Below are 17,475 nucleotides of genomic sequence, written 5' to 3'. Positions count from 1 at the left end.
TGGATGAACAGACTTGATTAAAATCAAATGACTCACAAAGCACTTGAGCATTACATTTGCTGGAGAAAACAGTTGCTCAGAGATAGGATCAGGCACTGAATGAAGGCGTCATGAGGTATTAGCAATGCTGCAGCCTGATGGTCTAGGGGCAATTCCTGTAGTAACAGGCAATTTATTTTATGGGGGGGGAAAGAAAGGCAATTTTTCAGACATGTTCAGGTCCTGCAAATCTTATATCTTTATATTGCCTTATGACAGGGACCCTTTCTACCTATAAATGTGGGCTTGTTGAAGCAAAGCTCTTGTTTCACTATAGGTTTTATTTGCCTTTGTTGACCTACAGCAGAACCAGGCAACGAAAGGGCTTTTCTATCAGCAATAGATTTCTGTGTACACACAGCCACTGAGCACAAATGCAGGAAGGGAGGTCGGCAGAGGAGGATTGGGATGAAGGCAGAACAAGGGAGGTCGGCAGAGAGGGTGGGGATGAAGGCAAAACTGGTGTTCCACACACTCTGAAACATTCACACACCAGAATCAGCAAGGAAGGCTTCAGCTGCCCTGGGAGGGGGAGTCGATGGAGATTCCTCTTCTCCAGTGTGAAAAAACCAAGTGACCTCAGTTGCTCTTCACAAGGCTTCTCCTCCAGACCCTTCACAATCCTCGTGGCCCTCCTTTGGATATTCCCTAACAACTCTGTATCCTGCATATACTGTTCAGCCCAAAAGGCTGAAAAATACCTCTAAGCTCGAGTCCAACCATTAACCTGACATCACCACTAACATTTCTCTCGTTTACCTTTAATTTCTATTTCCACCACACCTGTGTTCAGCCCCCGGCTTTGCACGACCCCTGAGCACGCACCAAACCCCGCACCTGGGCTCACACACCTCCGAGCCACCTCCTGCTGCCCCAGGGCCTTCTCCAGTCCCTGCAACGAGGAAAACATCTTCCAGAGGAGAAACCCGGCTGCAGGAGCCCGGTCCCGGCTCTGTGCCAAGGAACGGAATCCCCCGGATGCCACCGCACCGACCGGGCAGGCGGGGACGGGGATGGGGACAAGGGCTGGGAGGAACTGGGAGGATGGGGACAAGGGCTGGGGATGCGGGGCTGGCCCGGGGGACCGTGCAAGGCTCCCCAGGGCATGGCGAGCGCTCCGAGCCCAGCGAGGGGCCGGGCCGGGCCGGGCCGGGCCGGGGGCGGAGCGGGGCGGGCTCAGGTGTGCCCGGCCCTGCCCTCGGCCCGGGACGCGCTGGGCGGCCGGAGAACGACGGCAATGGAGCCGCTGGAGACGAACAGCAGCTGCAGCAACGGTGGGTGCAGCCCCGGGCAGCGGGACCGGCTCGGCCCCGTTCGGAGCGCCGGGACCGGGACAGGACAGGACCGGGCTGGGTCCGGGTCCGGGACGGCGCGGCCGCTCCGGCTCCGAGCCCCCCGCACCCCTCGGCCTCATCTCCCCGGCCTTGGGGCTGTCCTCTGTCACTGCTCTGCTGCTCTGCTTTGGCTTCTTTCCTGGCTTCGGGGGTTCTTCTCCTTTTTTTTTTTTTTTTTTTTTTTTTTTTTTTTCCCGAGGTCTGTATAGGAATGGGGAAACTCGAGCAGCCGGCACCACGCTCTGCCAGCTCTAGAGTGCACGGACAAGGCAGGAGTTGGAGTTGGGGTTTTTTCCTTTAAGGATTACTTAATCCAGTCGGTAATCACCTCATTCCGCAGCCTTGTGCTTGTACCTTATGGAGATTTTCACCCAGCCGAGGAGACAAGTTCCCCCGTTATTCCCCAGGAAATATTTCCACGATCAAAACTGTTTTACCTAGTAGGAAAAAAAGTATTGTTAGGGAACCCTTGGAAACGCACCTAGAAAGTCACTGCTATTTTTTCCTTTAGAAAAACGTTTATAGCCAGATGCAAAAACTCATCTGTGTGTGCCGGGGCCAGGGATTGCAGCTGCTTAAGATCTAAGCCAGGCTCCTGGTTCAGGAAAAATGTGGGGCCCATGCCCAGGCTCCTGACACTGCTGGGAGCAGTTTGGCCATTCCACACTCCTGCTGCAGAGACACAAACACTTGCTCTGTAATTCCTATGTGAGTTCAGGGAAAAAAAAAAAATGAAGTCTTTTACTACAAAGAGACTTTTGTACTCCACCTGGCTGCTCTGTTCCTCATGGTCACAGTCACACCATCTTTACTACACTTGGAGTAAGGATTGCGATAGAAAGATGTGCTGGGTGTGGTAGGAGTGTCAGAGGAGGAAGAAACTCAGCAATTTCCCACCCCCACACACCAACACACCTTGGCCAGAGCCACAGGGCTGCAGTGCTTTTGGTGTTAACAGCAGAACACTGCCTGCACTCAGTCCTTCCACACTGGCAGGACTGGGTTTGCTTTAGGAGCTCTCAGGGAACCTGCAAATAGAATAAAACCATTGAACAGTAGAGGAAATGAATTGTCCAAGATTAATCTGATGTTGTCTTATGACACAGCTCAGCACACAGAGTAGGGACAGATGCACAGTTACAGTGTTGGCATCACTCCACATTAAACCCAAAGTTACAACTGCAGATGAGCTGGCAGGTGTGGGGATTAGTTGGCTGGAAAGCACCAAAGCCTTTGGATCAACAAGGTTAAGTGCTGATAAGGCCTAGTTCAACTCTATAACATTGGAATTTGGTGGAGAGACTCTGGCTTCTATATTTGGAAATTCAAATTATTTTTAGAGGTCCTTGTGGCCTGCCAGCTCAGTATGTAGACTCATTCAGTGTCAAAGAGATGCTTGAACTGCAGGCCATAAATCTGTCAGACAACACCCTGCCATTTCCACGTGTGAGTAAAGAGGTGTCCTGAGCTTTGGGTGTTGTTAGGGTGACAGAATGGGTGGCTGTGCATGGGGACACCTGGATGAGCCCAGGGGAGCAGGGACACTGTTGATAGTCATGTCAGTAATTTGCTGTTCTGTCTCCAAGGGTCTCTGATCACCCTGTCATGCCTTTCCCACCGGGCCGTGTGCCAGGTGATCAGCAGTGCTGTCCCAGCTGACTCCATCCAGGAGAATGGGACTTCAGACAGCTCCTGGATAACTCGGCTGGAAAACAGTTATGGATTCTACATTGGCCTGGGCCTGGCTGTCTTCTCCAGCTTCCTCATCGGGAGCAGCGTCATCCTCAAGAAAAAGGGACTGCTAAGGCTGGTGGAGAAGGGAGGCACCAGAGCAGGTAAGGCTTTCGTGGGGGCAGGAGGGGGAGGGTTCCTAGGATTGCACACACAGTCCAAATTTCAGCACTCCTGAGGCAGGGGGACACCTCTGGGTACAGTCAGTCTTCCACCAGCAATGTAAATAGGAGCTTTTGTGGATGCATCTTTGTGTGTGAGAGCCAGACAGCAGCGCTATGTGGGAGCTGTGGAGCTAATTTACAGGCTGGCATTGAAAGGAGTTAATTTACAGTCTCTGTATTGGAAAGGAGCTAATTTACAGAGCCCTGCACTGGAGGAGCTCAGCTAAAAGCAGCATTCCCCTGCCTGGCACCACGAATAGCAAGGGAGGGTCCTGTGAGATCAGCCGTGTCCCCAGAGCTGAGCAGTGCCCATCGCTCAGAGCACGAGGCCAGGAGCAAGCAGAGTGCTCAAAGCTCTTTGAAAAGGGTCCCTTTGCACAAAGCTGCAGCTCACAGCCATGCCCCAGCCCAGAGCAGGGCAGCACAGCCCTGACCCCACTCTTGCTCTCAGTGAAGCACCAGGCAGCTTTGCCACCAGGTCACCGAGCCGAGGACACAGCTCCGCGTGCTTGGATTGCTTGGATTGCAGGAGTGTGTGAATGCAGGACAGACAGGCTCTGTGGGAGCTCTGTGGTTGCAGAAGGGATCCTTTGGAGCTCTGTTGCACAACAACCTGCAGATAACTTTCCTCTAGCACCAGCCTCTCAGGGCGAGGCGTGTTTATGTGTACACGCACACACACACACACACACATATATATATATATATATGATGGAGCAGCAGTGCCTAGAACAGAATTGCACTGTGGAATTGGACACATCCTATCAGCATTGCAAAGATGCTCCAGCAGCAGGGTAAGTCCTACCTGGCAGCTGACCTACTTGCATAACTGCAAAACAGAGCAATGATAATTAAAATACTGCTGCTTCCCAGTTCTGGCCTAGGAACAGTTCTTAAATAATCTTTCAGAGGAAGTAAATATCACCATCCCCGTTGTACCCTGTGCCCATATGGGGACACAGAGGCATGGAATGATGAAGTGATTGTCCAGAGACAGCCAGCAAAGCTACCAGCAGCAGCTGAGCCACCAGGCAGTCTCAGGTCCATCTCCATCCTCTGTCACTGGGCTGGCCACACGCAGCTGCTGAACGCAGATGGGTTTGCTTTTTGGCATTATACTTGCACAATGAAATATCAGTATTGCTTCAGCTGTAGATGTCTCTCTCCTCCTTCCCTCCATGATCTCTTCCCACAGCAGAACCAAGCAAGTACGACAAGAGTAAACCCCTCCCTGTTTTTCAGAATGTTTAACATTCTGAAAGGAATTAGAGATTAATGACAGAAAATTGCAGCTGACAGAAAGAGTTCTTGGGAAAAACCCCAACCAAGCAAAAAGACCCTAAAACAAATAAACCGACAATTTCTGAGGAATACCAGAGCATAACATTTGAACTTCAGCATTTATGGAGTTGTTGAGGAACCAGAAGAGGCTGAACTCTAGCAAAAGATTTTTCCCTGTGTCCTGAAGTCTTCCTGTTCAACTCTTCATTGCCCCTTGTCCTATCTTGCCCTGTAATCTCTCAGTCCCAGTGTGTCACCCCTGCTATGTGAGCACATCACTTTTCTCCAAGGCAGCTCAAACACTGCTGGCACTGACAGCTCCAGTTGGGTCAGATTTATCAGAACCATGGGCTCTCCCTGACCCAGCAAAACCAGGGCTCACCATGTCAGCAGGCTCAAGCTCCTTATGTCCAACAGCCTGTGGGTTAGGACCAGAATTGGATTAGCTCCAAACACAGTCCATTCTTCCCTGTTCTTTTTCACATTCACCTTGCAATTTATCCCCCTCCAAAGAGACATTCTCATCTCTGGCTCTGAAGAATATGGTTGTTAACCCTTGCATGTGCTTTTCTTCCCCAGGAGATGGAGGCCATGGCTACCTAAAGGACTGGCTCTGGTGGGCTGGCTTGTTAACCAGTAAGTAGGAGCTGTTTCCCTGGGTTTGCAGCTTTTCCAGGGTCTGTCCCTGTGAATGAGGTGTGGAACAAATTGAGTTTGGTGCTTAAAGCCTGTTTTCTGTTGAGTTCCCCCATCCTCAGCAGAGGTTCCTCAGGGAGAGGAGAGGCAGTGATCCCTGCAGGATCTCCCTCTCCATCCTCCTGCAGGACTGGCAGGACCTGCTAGCTCAGTTTTACCTGATCAAAAGCATGAAAAGCCAGGTTTTAATAGGGCAGCTGGCAGGTCTGCCTGTGTACCAGGCACAGGGCAAACAGCCTCCCCTGAGTGCCTGGGGAACATTTCCTGCTGCAGCACAGGGAGATAACAAAGAGCTGTTGGTAGCACCTCCTTCCTTGAAAAAAACTTGCTTTCTCTTAAAACAAGACTTAAAAATATTTATTTCCTGCTTGTATCTCCTAAAATTGGACCCAAAGCTTTACAGTATCTCCTGAAATTGGACTCAAAGCTGCACAGAGAGCAGCAGATTTTACAACAGGCTGTTTCAGAGCCCTCTTTTCTGCCTCTCACCCTGGCAGCTGCAGCTCAAGGTGTCCCCACCTGGCTCTGCCCTCACTGCTCAAGGACGGGGACAGCACAGCCCCAAGGACAGGTGTGGAGGGGACAAGCAGCCTCCCAGCACTGGGGCTCCCACAGCCACCCCCTCCCTTGTTACCCCCACACAGCCTGGCTGGGCTGGGGGTTCCTGAGCCCTGACCTGGCCACGCCCTGGCACCCCCAGCCCTTCCCATGGGGGGATTCCCTTCTCCAGGGGAGCCTCTTTTAATTTGAAATGGATTTTCACCCACTGTCTGGCCCTGTTTAGCAGCAGGATGAAGCCCCCAGCATAAAACCCTCTCTCCAAGTGACATCTTGCTGGTTTGCAAGCCCCCAAGAGAAAATGCAGAAAGTGCTCTGTAACTCACTGGTATTTATTTTTCTTGTGTTTGTTTAGTGGGTGGAGGGGAAGCTGCCAACTTTGCTGCCTATGCCTTTGCTCCTGCAACTATTGTCACGCCTCTGGGGGCTCTGAGCGTGCTCATAAGGTGATTTTTGTGTCTATAAATTGAAATTTGCCTTTTTTTTTCTTGTTTGCCTGTTTGACTTGTAAAAATAGACTTGAAGGGATGCTAATATGATTTATTCTGCCCAGAGTAAAAAAAGGTCTCAGTGTTTTCTAAAAAACCCTTTAACAGTTGTTGTCCTTTTTGAGGGATCACTTGGGAACCATTGAATTAAATAGCTTGCCCTTCTGGAAATGCTGGATGTGTAGAGCAACCACATACACTGCAGGTTAAATTATTGCAAATATCTGCATTACTTCATTCCTTATCCCAGCTGTTTACCCACTCAGGATTGGTGGGATTTTAATGTTTGTTTGTTTTGTTTTGTTTCATTTTGATTTTGTAATCAACAGTACTAAAAATTTAAAAGGGTCAAAAATACCAGGCTTGTTTTCAAACTGCCTTTCACCTGCCTTTTGTTTTATAAGCTTTTAGGATCCTCTCATGTTGTAGGGTTTTATATTTCTGGCTGTTCCTAAAAGGGTTGAAACCCTATTTCATTTCTTTATTTTTAAATAGGAGATTCCTACCAAAATACATTAAGCTACTTAAGGTTTTATGGAAAGACTGTGTTGTGAAATGCATAAGCAAACTGAGAATTAGGACTGCTCTGTTGTCTTGCCCCAGATTTTTTTGGACAATGACTAGATATTTTGTAGATAAATCTGTAGCCCCAATACTTTTGGAGTTTCTCTGTTTCTCTTTCTAATAGTTCTGATGATTTAGTTAAAATTAACATAGGTTTTTTGTTGTTAGGTTCAGGTTTTTTCTCTGTTACACTGGCCCTTGAAGTAATTTTCTGGAGCACTAAAAGCTTCATAATGCTCAGCAGCTCCTGAATGATTCTGCCAACCCTGAAAAAGTATTTCTGAGGACGTGCTAAAACATTCAGCATTTTTGCACCTTGCTGACACAAGAGCTGTGATCCACAGGTCACACCTGCACCCCTGTGATTGTGTATTAACCCCCTGGAATCCAACTAATTTCCACCAAAATTGTGTCCTTGTATCACATGGAAGCCTTCTTAGCTTTCCTAAGCTGCTGCTCCTTCTTTAAAGGAGTGCAGAGCACTGGCTGATGTTTGTCTGTCCAGCTGATGTTTTTCTGTCCTGTGCAGTGCCATTCTGTCCTCATATTTGCTTGGAGAACGGCTCAACCTGCTGGGAAAGCTGGGCTGCCTGCTGAGCCTGGTGGGCAGCACTGTGATGGTTATACATGCCCCAGAGGACGAGGAGGTCACCACTCTGGAGGAAATGACTTCCAAGCTGAAGGAGCCAGGTACGCAATCAGCCGCGCTTTCCCTCTCGGGGCCGGGCACTGCAAAGCTCTCCCCATGCCAACTGCTGGAGTTTTGAGTTCTTCCCTCCCTCCTGCAGGTTTCCTGGCTTATGCTGCAATCCTCCTGGCTCTCTGCTTCCTCCTGATCTTCTGCCTTGCCCCCCGTTATGGCCAGAGCAACATCCTCATCTACCTCGCCATCTGCTCCGTCATCGGCGCCTTCTCCGTGTCCTCTGTCAAGGGCTTGGGAATTGCCATCAAGGGCTTCTTTGCTGGCCAGCCTGTGCTGCAGAACCCACTGACCTGGATCCTGGTCATCACGCTGGTGGCATCCATCACCACGCAGATCAACTACCTCAACAAGTCTCTGGACATTTTCAACACCTCTCTGGTGTTCCCCATCTACTACGTGCTGTTCACCACCATCGTCATCACCACTTCCATCATCCTCTTTAAGGAGTGGGTCACCATGACTGTGGTTGACATCATTGGGACAGTCTGTGGCTTCCTCACCATCATTTTGGGGGTGTTTTTACTCCATGCTTTCAAAGACATGGACGTCAGTTTTGGGAATTTACCCCAAGTCCTTCAGAACGAACAGCCAGCGCCGGTCACCAGAGATGACAAGAACATCCTGATAGAGGTGGACAACTCCAGCATTGCCCCAGAGGACAAACCCAAAGTATTCATGCTCTACACTTAGGGTGTTACATGCAGGGAACTGGAGGTTGGGTGGGTGATGTCAATATTCCAGGTGCCAGGGGAAAATTTCAAAAAGGAAAAGCAGAAAATAAAACAAACAGTGTCTTTTCCAAAGTCAAATCTTTCTCCAGGCTTTTGGACAGGATCTCTTTCATGGTGTGGGAGCAAGGGGTGTGTTTAATCCTCTCTGGGCCCTAATACGTGCAGCCACTGGAAACAAAAATCCTCTAGAAATATGATAGTGCTGTAACAAAGCTCCTCTCTGGGGCCCCTTCCCTCTCTTATTCTTGGCAGGGCTGATGTTTACCCTTCACTCCTTCCCTCGGGTGGCCATTGATGTCTTTGTTTCCAGGCCTTGGTGGATCATTGATTAGTGGTTTTTGTCTTTTTTTGTTTCCTTTCTAGACACTTGCATGAACTCTAAAATACACACCAGCGTCTGGAGAGGAGGTGAGAGACAAGGGCTGAACAGTGCTACTCAGACTCTGCTCATCCATGTTTAATCACTTGCTCTGCAAATAAGGGGACAAGAATATTGGTGAATATGGGCAAAACATGGTGAATTTTGCAAAAGCTGCTCACTCAGGCTCAGGGGCAGGACTCAAGCCATGAAGTGTTTTCACAGAGAGATGTTTTTCAGCTTTTGGTTTTTTGCAAAGTGCAGGAGTTTCCCTGAAGCAGTGTTAATTATTTTTATGGGAGTTTCAGTTGTTTGTTTTTTGTTTTTTTTTTTTTTCCCCAGAGCAGCTCTGGTGCCCAGGCCTTGGTGAAGCTGCTGGGACTGACCCAGACCCCACCTGAGGAAGGGCAATCCCTGCTCAGGCTGGGGAGCTCTGGCAGGGTAAATCCCATGTCAAAAGAAACTCTACCACTGTCTTCAAGACTTCTTGTGACAATTATTTTCAGTCTGAATGACCAAGTGGCTGTAAATATAAAGTATTTTTATTTCCTCAGGAAATATCTTGACCTTAGAAAACCCCCCAAATTCTTTGAGCTCCATGAGATGTTCTGCTGTCCTCTGAGATGCTCTCTTGAGTATACCTGGGTGTGAGCATCACTGAGTAAATATATTGTGGGGCTTTGGAAGAGAGGACAATGCAATCTCCTATTTTAATAACATTTCAGCGCTGTCTTTTTGGAATGTGGAAAGGGAAATAAAAGGTTTTTTCAAAATAAAAAAAAAAATGTTGCAGGCGGATCTGAAATTTTTTCATTATTTCATGTTACAAGTGTAGCCCTAAAGGATAAAGAGGCTGAGGGTCAGCTGAGAACAACAGAAAGAGCATCTGGAGCAGAGTAAAACTGCAGCGACCTCCTTTGGTGGCAGAAAATAATCCAAGTCCCTCACTCCAGCTTCGGTTTTGGCATCCTAATCAGTGTGATGCTTGGTGCATTTTACTTTAGAAAATGGCTATAAATGGGACTCATCTTTCTTCACTCTAGAAGCATCCCTGGAGAAATGCCATGTAGAAAATGAAGATTTGAACTGAGGTAATGAAATAATAGACAGTGAAAGAGTATTTGTTAATGACAACCAACAAATTTTATTAAAACTAGGCAAAAGGCACAATAAATTGCATTCTTCAAGTATTTGCATAGATGCATAGAGAGCATTGTTGTAAACCATTAACATGTGGACATAGGAGAAAGTGAGATGGATTTGTTACAGGTTCTCCCAAGTAATATTATCTTTCAAAGAATCAGGTTTAACATCTTTTACTTCTCCTGCAGTTCCCCTCGGGTCAATCATTCAACTTGCACACATCTGAAAATTTAAAAGGACTTACTAAAACTACCTTTTGGAGATTTTTGTGATATTCCAGCAATAAAGTTTTCTATTAGAGTTTGGGCATGTCCAGTTGTTCTCTGAGCACCGTGTGTCCGGGGGCATTTTTTGAAACTTTGAACCCATGCTCACATGAAAGGCAGTGAAAATAATTTTAGTGACTTTAAATGGCCATTTTCTGAAGATCAGGGGTTGGAGCAGAAGTGCTGCTGCCCTCAGTGAGGGCTCAGCTATGAGATCAAGTTCTTGTGGTGGAATCAACAATTACAGTGTATGTACAGTCTGGCTGCACTGTGAGCAGCCAAACCTGCCCTTACATACCAAGGAACAAGTTTGGGGGTTGTTTGAATGCACATTTTTATATGTAATGTACCCCAACTATTGAAAAAGACAAAGATTAAAGAGCTGTTGTCTTTTACTTGTCCCCCCTTATTTCAGAAAGAAGTTTTTTAGGTTGGTTTGTTTTACCAGGCACATAGAAGGTAAGAAAAGGTCTAAAATTAGTAAATGAGGAATAATCTGAGAGAATTTCAAGACACATCATGTGAACTGTTTCCTTGTGGAGAAAGAGGTAGTAAAGTTGTGAAAACTATTGTGACCTAAGTCATCCTACAGATATACTACTACATATCACTACAAATTTAATGAGTTCTTGGGGTTTATCTGGGATTTCTTTACTGAGTAGATCTCAGGGAAAGAGAACCAGCAAACAAGAGTCATTTTCTTTATGCCAATAATACAGTTTCTCACATGTGGAGCAGCAGTCATGCTCTTTGAGGATTTGTCCATAATAAATCAGACACAAGAGGACTGTTGTAACTGCAGCTCCAGCTTTCCCTGTGTTCTCCTAGGAAATAATTTCAAGGAAAAAATAAAATCTGGCATAACAGAAGGTCACATTTTAAAATCCTGAGGAAAAAAAAAACCACATACAAAAGGCAAACTATTAGGAGAAGAAAAAACTAAATTCATAAGGGAGGGTCCTCAAGGTCAGAACCATCAGCTGCTTAAAGTGCACACAGACAGCTCTCTCCATCCATGGCCTGGAGAAAAAGCCTGGAGTAAGAGAGCTGCCCTACAAAAGCACCATGTGTTGTGTTGATAGTTCAGCTGTTTCACCACCTGGGCATTCTCCAGGTAGGTTTCTCAGTGGTTTGGGGAGCAGTAACTCTGCCCATGCTGAGCTACAGCCCAGCACAGACATGCAGAAACATCTCCTGCTGCCAGTACCGCACGCTGCAGAGGGGCCTCAGCACTGCCTTCTGCTGAGCCTCCTGCTGGCCTTCTGCTCTGGGTCTGGGCCAGAGCTGCCCTGTCGTACCTTGAGTGTGTCCTAATGACCTGGCTTGGAGCTCATGGGCCGTGCTGGGGCTGCTTTTGGGACCTACAGCACCAGGGCAAGACAAGCGAGTGCTGGAGGGCAGAAGGGTTGCAATGTTCCTGCTGGAGAGGGTTATATGGGGAAAATAACGAAATCAAAAATAATCCCCTCTGCTAAAGCTGACCAAAATCCACAGTGGCCCCACAAATTATATTTCCACAGTTGGCTCCCTGTTGGAGCCCCAGCTGGCACCCCCTGTAAACAGAGAATAAACTGAAGAGTGTTATCACCAGCTGCTCTCCCCAGAGGCAGTGGGTTCTGTATAGCACCAATATGCTCCTGCAGCTGCCTGGGGGGGCTGAGGAAGCCAACAGGACTCACATGAAAGCCCATCAAGGCCAGCACCTGCACTCACAGCTTGTTCTCCCTGGTAATACTTAAATAACTGATTAAAAGCACGTGGAAACCCCCATCACCCCATCCCTGCAGTGGATATTGCACAACGACATTTAAATACCGTACAAACGAAAAGGCAGAGGGTCCAGCTGAGCCTGGCGTGTACCTGGGGCACCCCTGCCATGCCTGGCTGCAGCCTGGAGAGTCCCAGAGGGAGCAGGGCTGGGGCAGGAGGAGAGGGGCTGAGACACTGTCCATGGCAGTGAAGGTGTGAGAGTGTTTTTGGTGATGAGGGCCAGAGCCAGCCAGGAACAGGCTGCCTCAGGAATGCCCACGCCAGCCTGGCTGTCCCACCTTCAAGCTGTTCACTGCTCCAGCTCTCCAGGCACCAGCACCCTGGGTGAGATGGAAAAAGGGAAAAGAAGAGGAGTGAGCACTGATGGAAGAACAAGCACCATGCTCCCCCTCTCCTGGAGCTGATGTTAGCCTGCCTGCATTCACAACCCAGTGCATTACATAGGAATGCATCTCCCACAAGGAAGTTCCTGCAGTTTCTCCATTTTCCACAGCTGGCCTCCAGTATATTGCAGGCTGGAGACACATAACAGTGCTGTGTGGAGTGGAGGTGTTTTGTGTTAAAGGGCCCAGTTTGCAGAGCACTGAACTCAGTGCCTGGAAGTCCCTTATTAAGTCCTGTATTCAGGATGATTTTTGTTAAACACTCCCTGCAGGGAAAGTTTCTCCTTAGCCATTGCTAGAGAGGCTGGAAAGAATTTTTGTTCTTTACTGGGATCTTCAAGTCTTGTGTGAATCTTCCTGTTTTGCTGCTCTTCACTACCAGTTCTGGGTCCTAGAGCCCTTGCCCCCACTCCCACAAATGCCTTGCCTGAGGAAGTGTTCAGGGCTGTGGAGGACTGAATTTACTGTTTTGCTCAACTCCCTGAATTCTTAATGTGAAACAGGTGAAAACAGAGACCCCCTGCAATGAGGGTGACCAACACACAGCCTCTCTGTGTCCACCCACCTGGGCTGTGCACTCAGGTGTTCTGCAGGCTGATATTCCCCTCGGAGTGCTTTTATTCCCCAGGGGTGAATTCCAGGTGGTGCTTCTCACCACCCCTCCCAGTGCCTACCTCTGCCACAGGCTGGAGGTGCCCAGGGGCTCTGCTGTGCCCAGGGGGCAGAGGGACAGCGGGGCTGCTCCCCTGCCAGCCTCTGCACCTGGATGGGATGGGATTTGCTGGCAGAGCTCTCTGGGGTGGCCGGGGCCTTGAAATATCCTACAGAAGAAAGAAACAGTTTTGAATTTTAGCCTTAAGTTTTGGAGGTAATAGGTAACCTGTGCTCCAGAGCCTTTTTGATTAGTCACTTTAACTGATGCACTTCATGGTTGGAAGCAAGTTCCACACACATACACCCAGTGTTTGTTTGCCTATACAATGCCTGTGAACACTATATTGTGCATGTTCTTGTGCCCATACAAACACACACAGACCCACAAGCAGCTATTATTTGTTTGTGCACACAGCTGTCCCTAATAGGATGCTCAGAGCATTATATTTTCCATTCATCTAATGAATTTCAGAGGAAAGCATGTCCCAGGGGAGAAGTTACCCCCACAAGAGCCAATTGCCTGTTGTTGCTCAGGCTCTGTGCTAAGCTGCTGCCTTACAGGTGTTGATTTAACAAACACAGCTGCACTCAAGACTTGGAGGGCACCCAAAACCCCTGCAGTCTCCTCAGACTATGCATAAATGCAATGCTTGATGGCTTGGGGACCTATTGCTCTCCAAGGATCTTGCCCTGTGACTCCAGGAAGGACAAGGCAGACTAAATTCCACTGACTGCCAGATCTGAAGAGCTCCTATAGGAATAGCAAAAGAGCAAATCTGGCAGATGCTGCAAACATCCAGGAAGGCCAATGCAACTAGCAAAAAGTGACAGTAATTATTTCCCCTTTGTCTTCCCCAACTCATGGCTATTCACTAACCCAGAAACAGCCAGGTTTCTTGTGGAAATCCTATGAAAAGTGTTCCATCCCATAAGGCTGACTGAGATAAAGAGACTGGATGTGTAGGGGAGGGAACACAAAGGAGATCATGGGGAACTTGTCAACAAGCAGCTGGGAAGGATACCTATTCCTTATTGACAGCACTCAGCTTCCTGCTTTTGTTTTGGTTTTCTTTCCTGCTGAAGTGCCAGCTGTTCACAGGAACAATGGACTAGAAACAAACCCCTTTCCCTAAGATTTTTCTTCATAGGGTTTGTTTTCCTCTATGTTCTTCAGAGAGAGACTGCCTAGGAGCCAGCCTCCTGCTACCTTTGCTTCTTTGAGGGCCCCAATATAATAACATTATTTTGCAAAATGGGTTGAAGTCAGTCTGAGTGATTTACCATCTTTCCAATAAGAATGTGGGGTCCACAGTAAGTTTAGAACAGAGCTGCCAGCAAAAGAAATAAATCTTTCCTTTTAACCCTCAAAATAACCCCATGGAGAGGAAGCTCACACAAGATGGGGTCAGTTTGGGTCAAGACTAACAGTTCCCCCAGGGCAAGAGGCCTCACCAGAACAAACCTGCCATCAAACAGCATCTACAGGACAGCAGCACGCCCCCATACCTGAGAGGTTGGAGGTTTGGGAGCAGGAGGTGCTGGCCTGCTCGGGGGTGTCCTCCGGGGAATGTCCTTGGGAAGCCCCAGCCCCACGGGCTGCCCCCCGTGAGAGAAGGGAGGCGGCTGCTGCCTGCTTGTCTGGAGCCCTGGAGCTTGCTGAGAAGGAGGCTTGGGTGGGATTTCAGGGAAGCCAATCACCTGTGCAGAAAAACCACAAATCCTCATGTATTTCCACTTCAAACCACCCTTAGTACTCGCTGCGACACTTCTGAGGATCTACGTGGGGTCTCTGAGCCACAGAGTGGAAAATATTGCCTGCAACACCAGTATGTGTGTGTGTGTAACACCAGTGTGTGTGTGTGAGTGTGTAACACCAGTATGTGTGTGTGTGTAAAACCAGCGTGTGTGTGTGAGTGTGTAACACCAGTATGTGTATATGTGTGTGTGTGTGTGTGTGTGTAACACCAGTATGTATGTGTGTGTAAAACCAGTGTGTGTGTGTGTGTGCAACACCAGTGTGTGTGAGTGTGTGTGTGTGTGCAACACCAGTGTGTGTGTGTGTCTGGTGGGTATTGATTAGATGGACTGGGATAACTTTGGATCATGAGGCAGAAATGGAAATCAAGAGAACAGAGTAATCCAGGCATCAGTGTGACACTCGCAAATAATCCCAGGGTTTGCCATTTCTCCAGTTTTGAGATGGGGGATGTGACAGCAGAGAATCCAGCAGGAGAGATGAGCAGCCACACAAGGCTGGTCAAATCCCAGCTCCTGCCTTCACCAGGAACAGGTGCTACACTCAGCTACCACTGACTTTCAGCCAGGGGTGGCATCTGTCTCCTTTTCCCATCCTTTGATAAAACCACTCCCTAATTCCAGGGAAATCCCATCCCACACTTTGGGGCAGCTGCATCTCTGCCCTGCAGGTGGAAAGACCCTGCCCCTACCTTCCTCTGCTGCTGGGGGGTTCTCAGCTTGAAGGCAGGGTTTGCATGCCCAGTTCCAGAGGTGTCACTGACAATGAGAGAAAGAAAAAGAAGGGTGTTAATGTCTTGATATGTTTTCTCCTTTATTTTCCTGTATTTACTATTTTATCTTCACTGGAGTGAAAAAATGAGAAGCCAATAGTGACTATACCAACAAATCAATTTAGTGACATTCCTCACAGCATTTGCAATTCTGTCCTGGCAGGAGGGGGACAAGGAGACAAGGCACAGCACTGACAGCTTACCTGAACTGAGGTGTCTTCTTTAGAGAACAGATAGTAAATTTACTCCAGCATTTCAGATAATAGAATAAAAACAAGATTCCTGTGAGAAGGAGAATGGGAGCCAGGACTGCCAGAGCTATCACAACTGCTGAAGAGCCTGAGAACAAGAAAATGGAGTTTGTTAAATGGAAAACTCTCTGCTCCCAACCAACTCGAGTCCTTCTGAAGTGGCCCAGTAGCAGAGCTTGTCCCTCACCTTCAGGCAGAGGGGGACCACTGTCCAAGCTGCCTCCTGTCCCCTCCTTGTTGCAGAACGGGGGAGCCCAGCCCTGGTCACAGTGGCAGTTCTTGTTGTTGTTACACACCTGGAGTGGGAAGATTCAGAGATTCAGGTGGAAGCTACTAAGAAACCTGCAAGTGAAAACAAACTAAGCCCTTGCTGAATTAAACACTACAGGGAGACATTCCAGTGAGACCTGAGTGCCTGGAAACTCTTTTCTTCAGGGAGTGGAAGCAATTTGGGATAAACTGTCCTAAATGTTACTTTTTGCTATGATTTTTCTTTAGTATATTTAATACTTTTTATTCAATCTAAACTGGGCCCAGGATATTTTTCTTTAAGATTACTCCTTGTTTTTCATTTATTGCAATTCATATCCCCCCATCAGACCTCCTTAAACCTTATGTCAAAGGAACATTCATGGACCAGATCATGCATCAAACAGGAAAGAAATATGCAAATTGATAGCCAAGAAGCCAAAGTCCAGAGCAAACCTAAGGAAGGTATCACAACCGAGCTGAACAAGCAGCCACAGAAGAATAGAAATCCATCCTGCTTCAGCCTGGAATGGAGATGAAAAAGAAGACACTTACTCCACGCCCATGGCACTTCTTGCTACAGCTCTCAGAATCAAAGATGATGGACATGTTCTGGCAGCGCCCCTCAAAGCAAACCTGCACAGAAAGCATCCAAAACCTCAGCGTTAGCTCTCTGGGCTATCTACCATGTCACTGCCTGGTGCTACCTTGTGACTTGTGACTTGGAAATACAACTAATTAACTCCCTGGGCAGAGTAACAGGAAATGAATTAACCTGGTTCCCAAGCAAACAGTTAATCACTACCCCAAATCCCAGTCCGTGTGAATCAGAGAGAAGTGGGAGCTCAGCTGGCCACAGCCTGGCCATGCCCATGTGGCAAGTCCCTGAAGGAGCTCTCACATGCCTTTGGTTCCAACTGTGTCTCATCCTTCAGTAAGACAACTTCAACCAATTAGCAAATCCCAGATTTAGCTCTGGCCCTGAACTTGATCTGGCAGAGACATAAAGCCTTTGGTGTGTGTCCTTCTCCAAAACCTCTACGGCATTATTTTTCTAACAAATACAGAAATCTCATAGAAGAGCATTAGACATCAAAAAATAATAGCTTGACAACCACAAAGCACATTCTGGGTGGAAAAGTGATACTCTGAGCCTCCCCCAGGCCACTCCAGGCAGAACTGTACCTACATGATGGCTCCCACACTTTGTTCCTGTCAGCACCAGGCCAGGGTCCAGCATCTCCTTCTCCTCACTGTCGGATCTGTACACGTGGGTGCCTCGGCAGCGCTGCCTGTTCACTGTGGTGTCTATGGCCACTGCATTGGGCTGCAGGGGTTTGGAAGCTGAGCTCTGGCACTGGATCTTCCCGCATTTGGCATCTCTGATGTCAAAGGAAAGGCTAAAGTGATTATTCCTGGCTTGCTGAGTGTTTTGCAGACATGAGCTCTAAATGTAAATTAAAGCAGCAGTGCTGAGTCATTGTTAAATGAGGGATTCAGCTGCACCCCAGAAAAGAGCACTCAGAGCAAACATAGCATCCAGCCTAATCCCTGGAGGAAGTGTTTGCTCCAAGAGCTCTGTCT

At 48.1% G+C, this 17,475-nt stretch overlaps 2 protein-coding genes across 6 annotated transcripts in view; one reads left to right on the top strand and one right to left on the bottom strand.

The window, feature by feature from the left end:
* The first annotated feature begins 1,129 nt into the window (after positions 1-1,129).
* Positions 1,130-10,090, top strand: NIPAL4 (NIPA like domain containing 4). 5 transcript variants are annotated; one of them, XM_059860309.1, is made up of 8 exons: positions 1,130-1,313; positions 2,960-3,208; positions 5,129-5,185; positions 6,159-6,249; positions 7,385-7,545; positions 7,644-8,227; positions 8,653-8,697; positions 9,483-10,090. In XM_059860309.1, exons 1-7 carry the CDS (start codon positions 1,145-1,147, stop codon positions 8,662-8,664), a joined length of 1,323 nt encoding a protein of 440 aa, XP_059716292.1. In that variant the 5' UTR covers positions 1,130-1,144; the 3' UTR covers positions 8,665-8,697; positions 9,483-10,090. The 5 variants fall into 5 exon arrangements, with proteins under 5 accessions (XP_059716292.1, XP_059716291.1, XP_059716290.1 ...); XM_059860308.1 differs by having other exon boundaries at positions 9,478-10,090; XM_059860307.1 differs by having other exon boundaries at positions 8,990-10,090.
* ADAM19 (ADAM metallopeptidase domain 19) overlaps positions 9,768-17,475 on the bottom strand; it is a 32,556-nt gene continuing 24,848 nt past the window's right edge. The window contains exons 16-23 of the mRNA XM_059860303.1: positions 17,081-17,273; positions 16,447-16,527; positions 15,830-15,938; positions 15,595-15,730; positions 15,311-15,377; positions 14,370-14,561; positions 12,884-13,030; positions 9,768-12,146 (exon numbers count right to left, since the gene is read on the bottom strand). Of these exons, the coding sequence (XP_059716286.1) occupies positions 12,072-12,146; positions 12,884-13,030; positions 14,370-14,561; positions 15,311-15,377; positions 15,595-15,730; positions 15,830-15,938; positions 16,447-16,527; positions 17,081-17,273 (1,000 nt within the window). The 3' untranslated portion in view covers positions 9,768-12,071. The remainder of the gene's footprint in view (positions 12,147-12,883; positions 13,031-14,369; positions 14,562-15,310; positions 15,378-15,594; positions 15,731-15,829; positions 15,939-16,446; positions 16,528-17,080; positions 17,274-17,475) is intronic.

The sequence above is a fragment of the Haemorhous mexicanus genome, chromosome 15 (genome assembly GCF_027477595.1).
Source record: "Haemorhous mexicanus isolate bHaeMex1 chromosome 15, bHaeMex1.pri, whole genome shotgun sequence".
NCBI classification, from domain to species: domain Eukaryota; kingdom Metazoa; phylum Chordata; class Aves; order Passeriformes; family Fringillidae; genus Haemorhous; species Haemorhous mexicanus.
Note: the sequence above shows the minus strand (reverse complement) of the source record. Positions and strands in the feature narration are given on the sequence as shown.

Coding starts and splice junctions, on each gene's coding strand:
- NIPAL4 (XM_059860304.1), top strand. CDS start 1,145: ATGGCGAGCGCTCCGAGCCCAGCGAGGGGCCGGGCCGGGCCGGGCCGG. Junction 1,314..2,959: donor GAACAGCAGCTGCAGCAACG/GTGGGTGCAGCC, acceptor TCTGTCTCCAAG/GGTCTCTGATCACCCTGTCA. Junction 6,250..7,384: donor GCTCTGAGCGTGCTCATAAG/GTGATTTTTGTG, acceptor TGTCCTGTGCAG/TGCCATTCTGTCCTCATATT.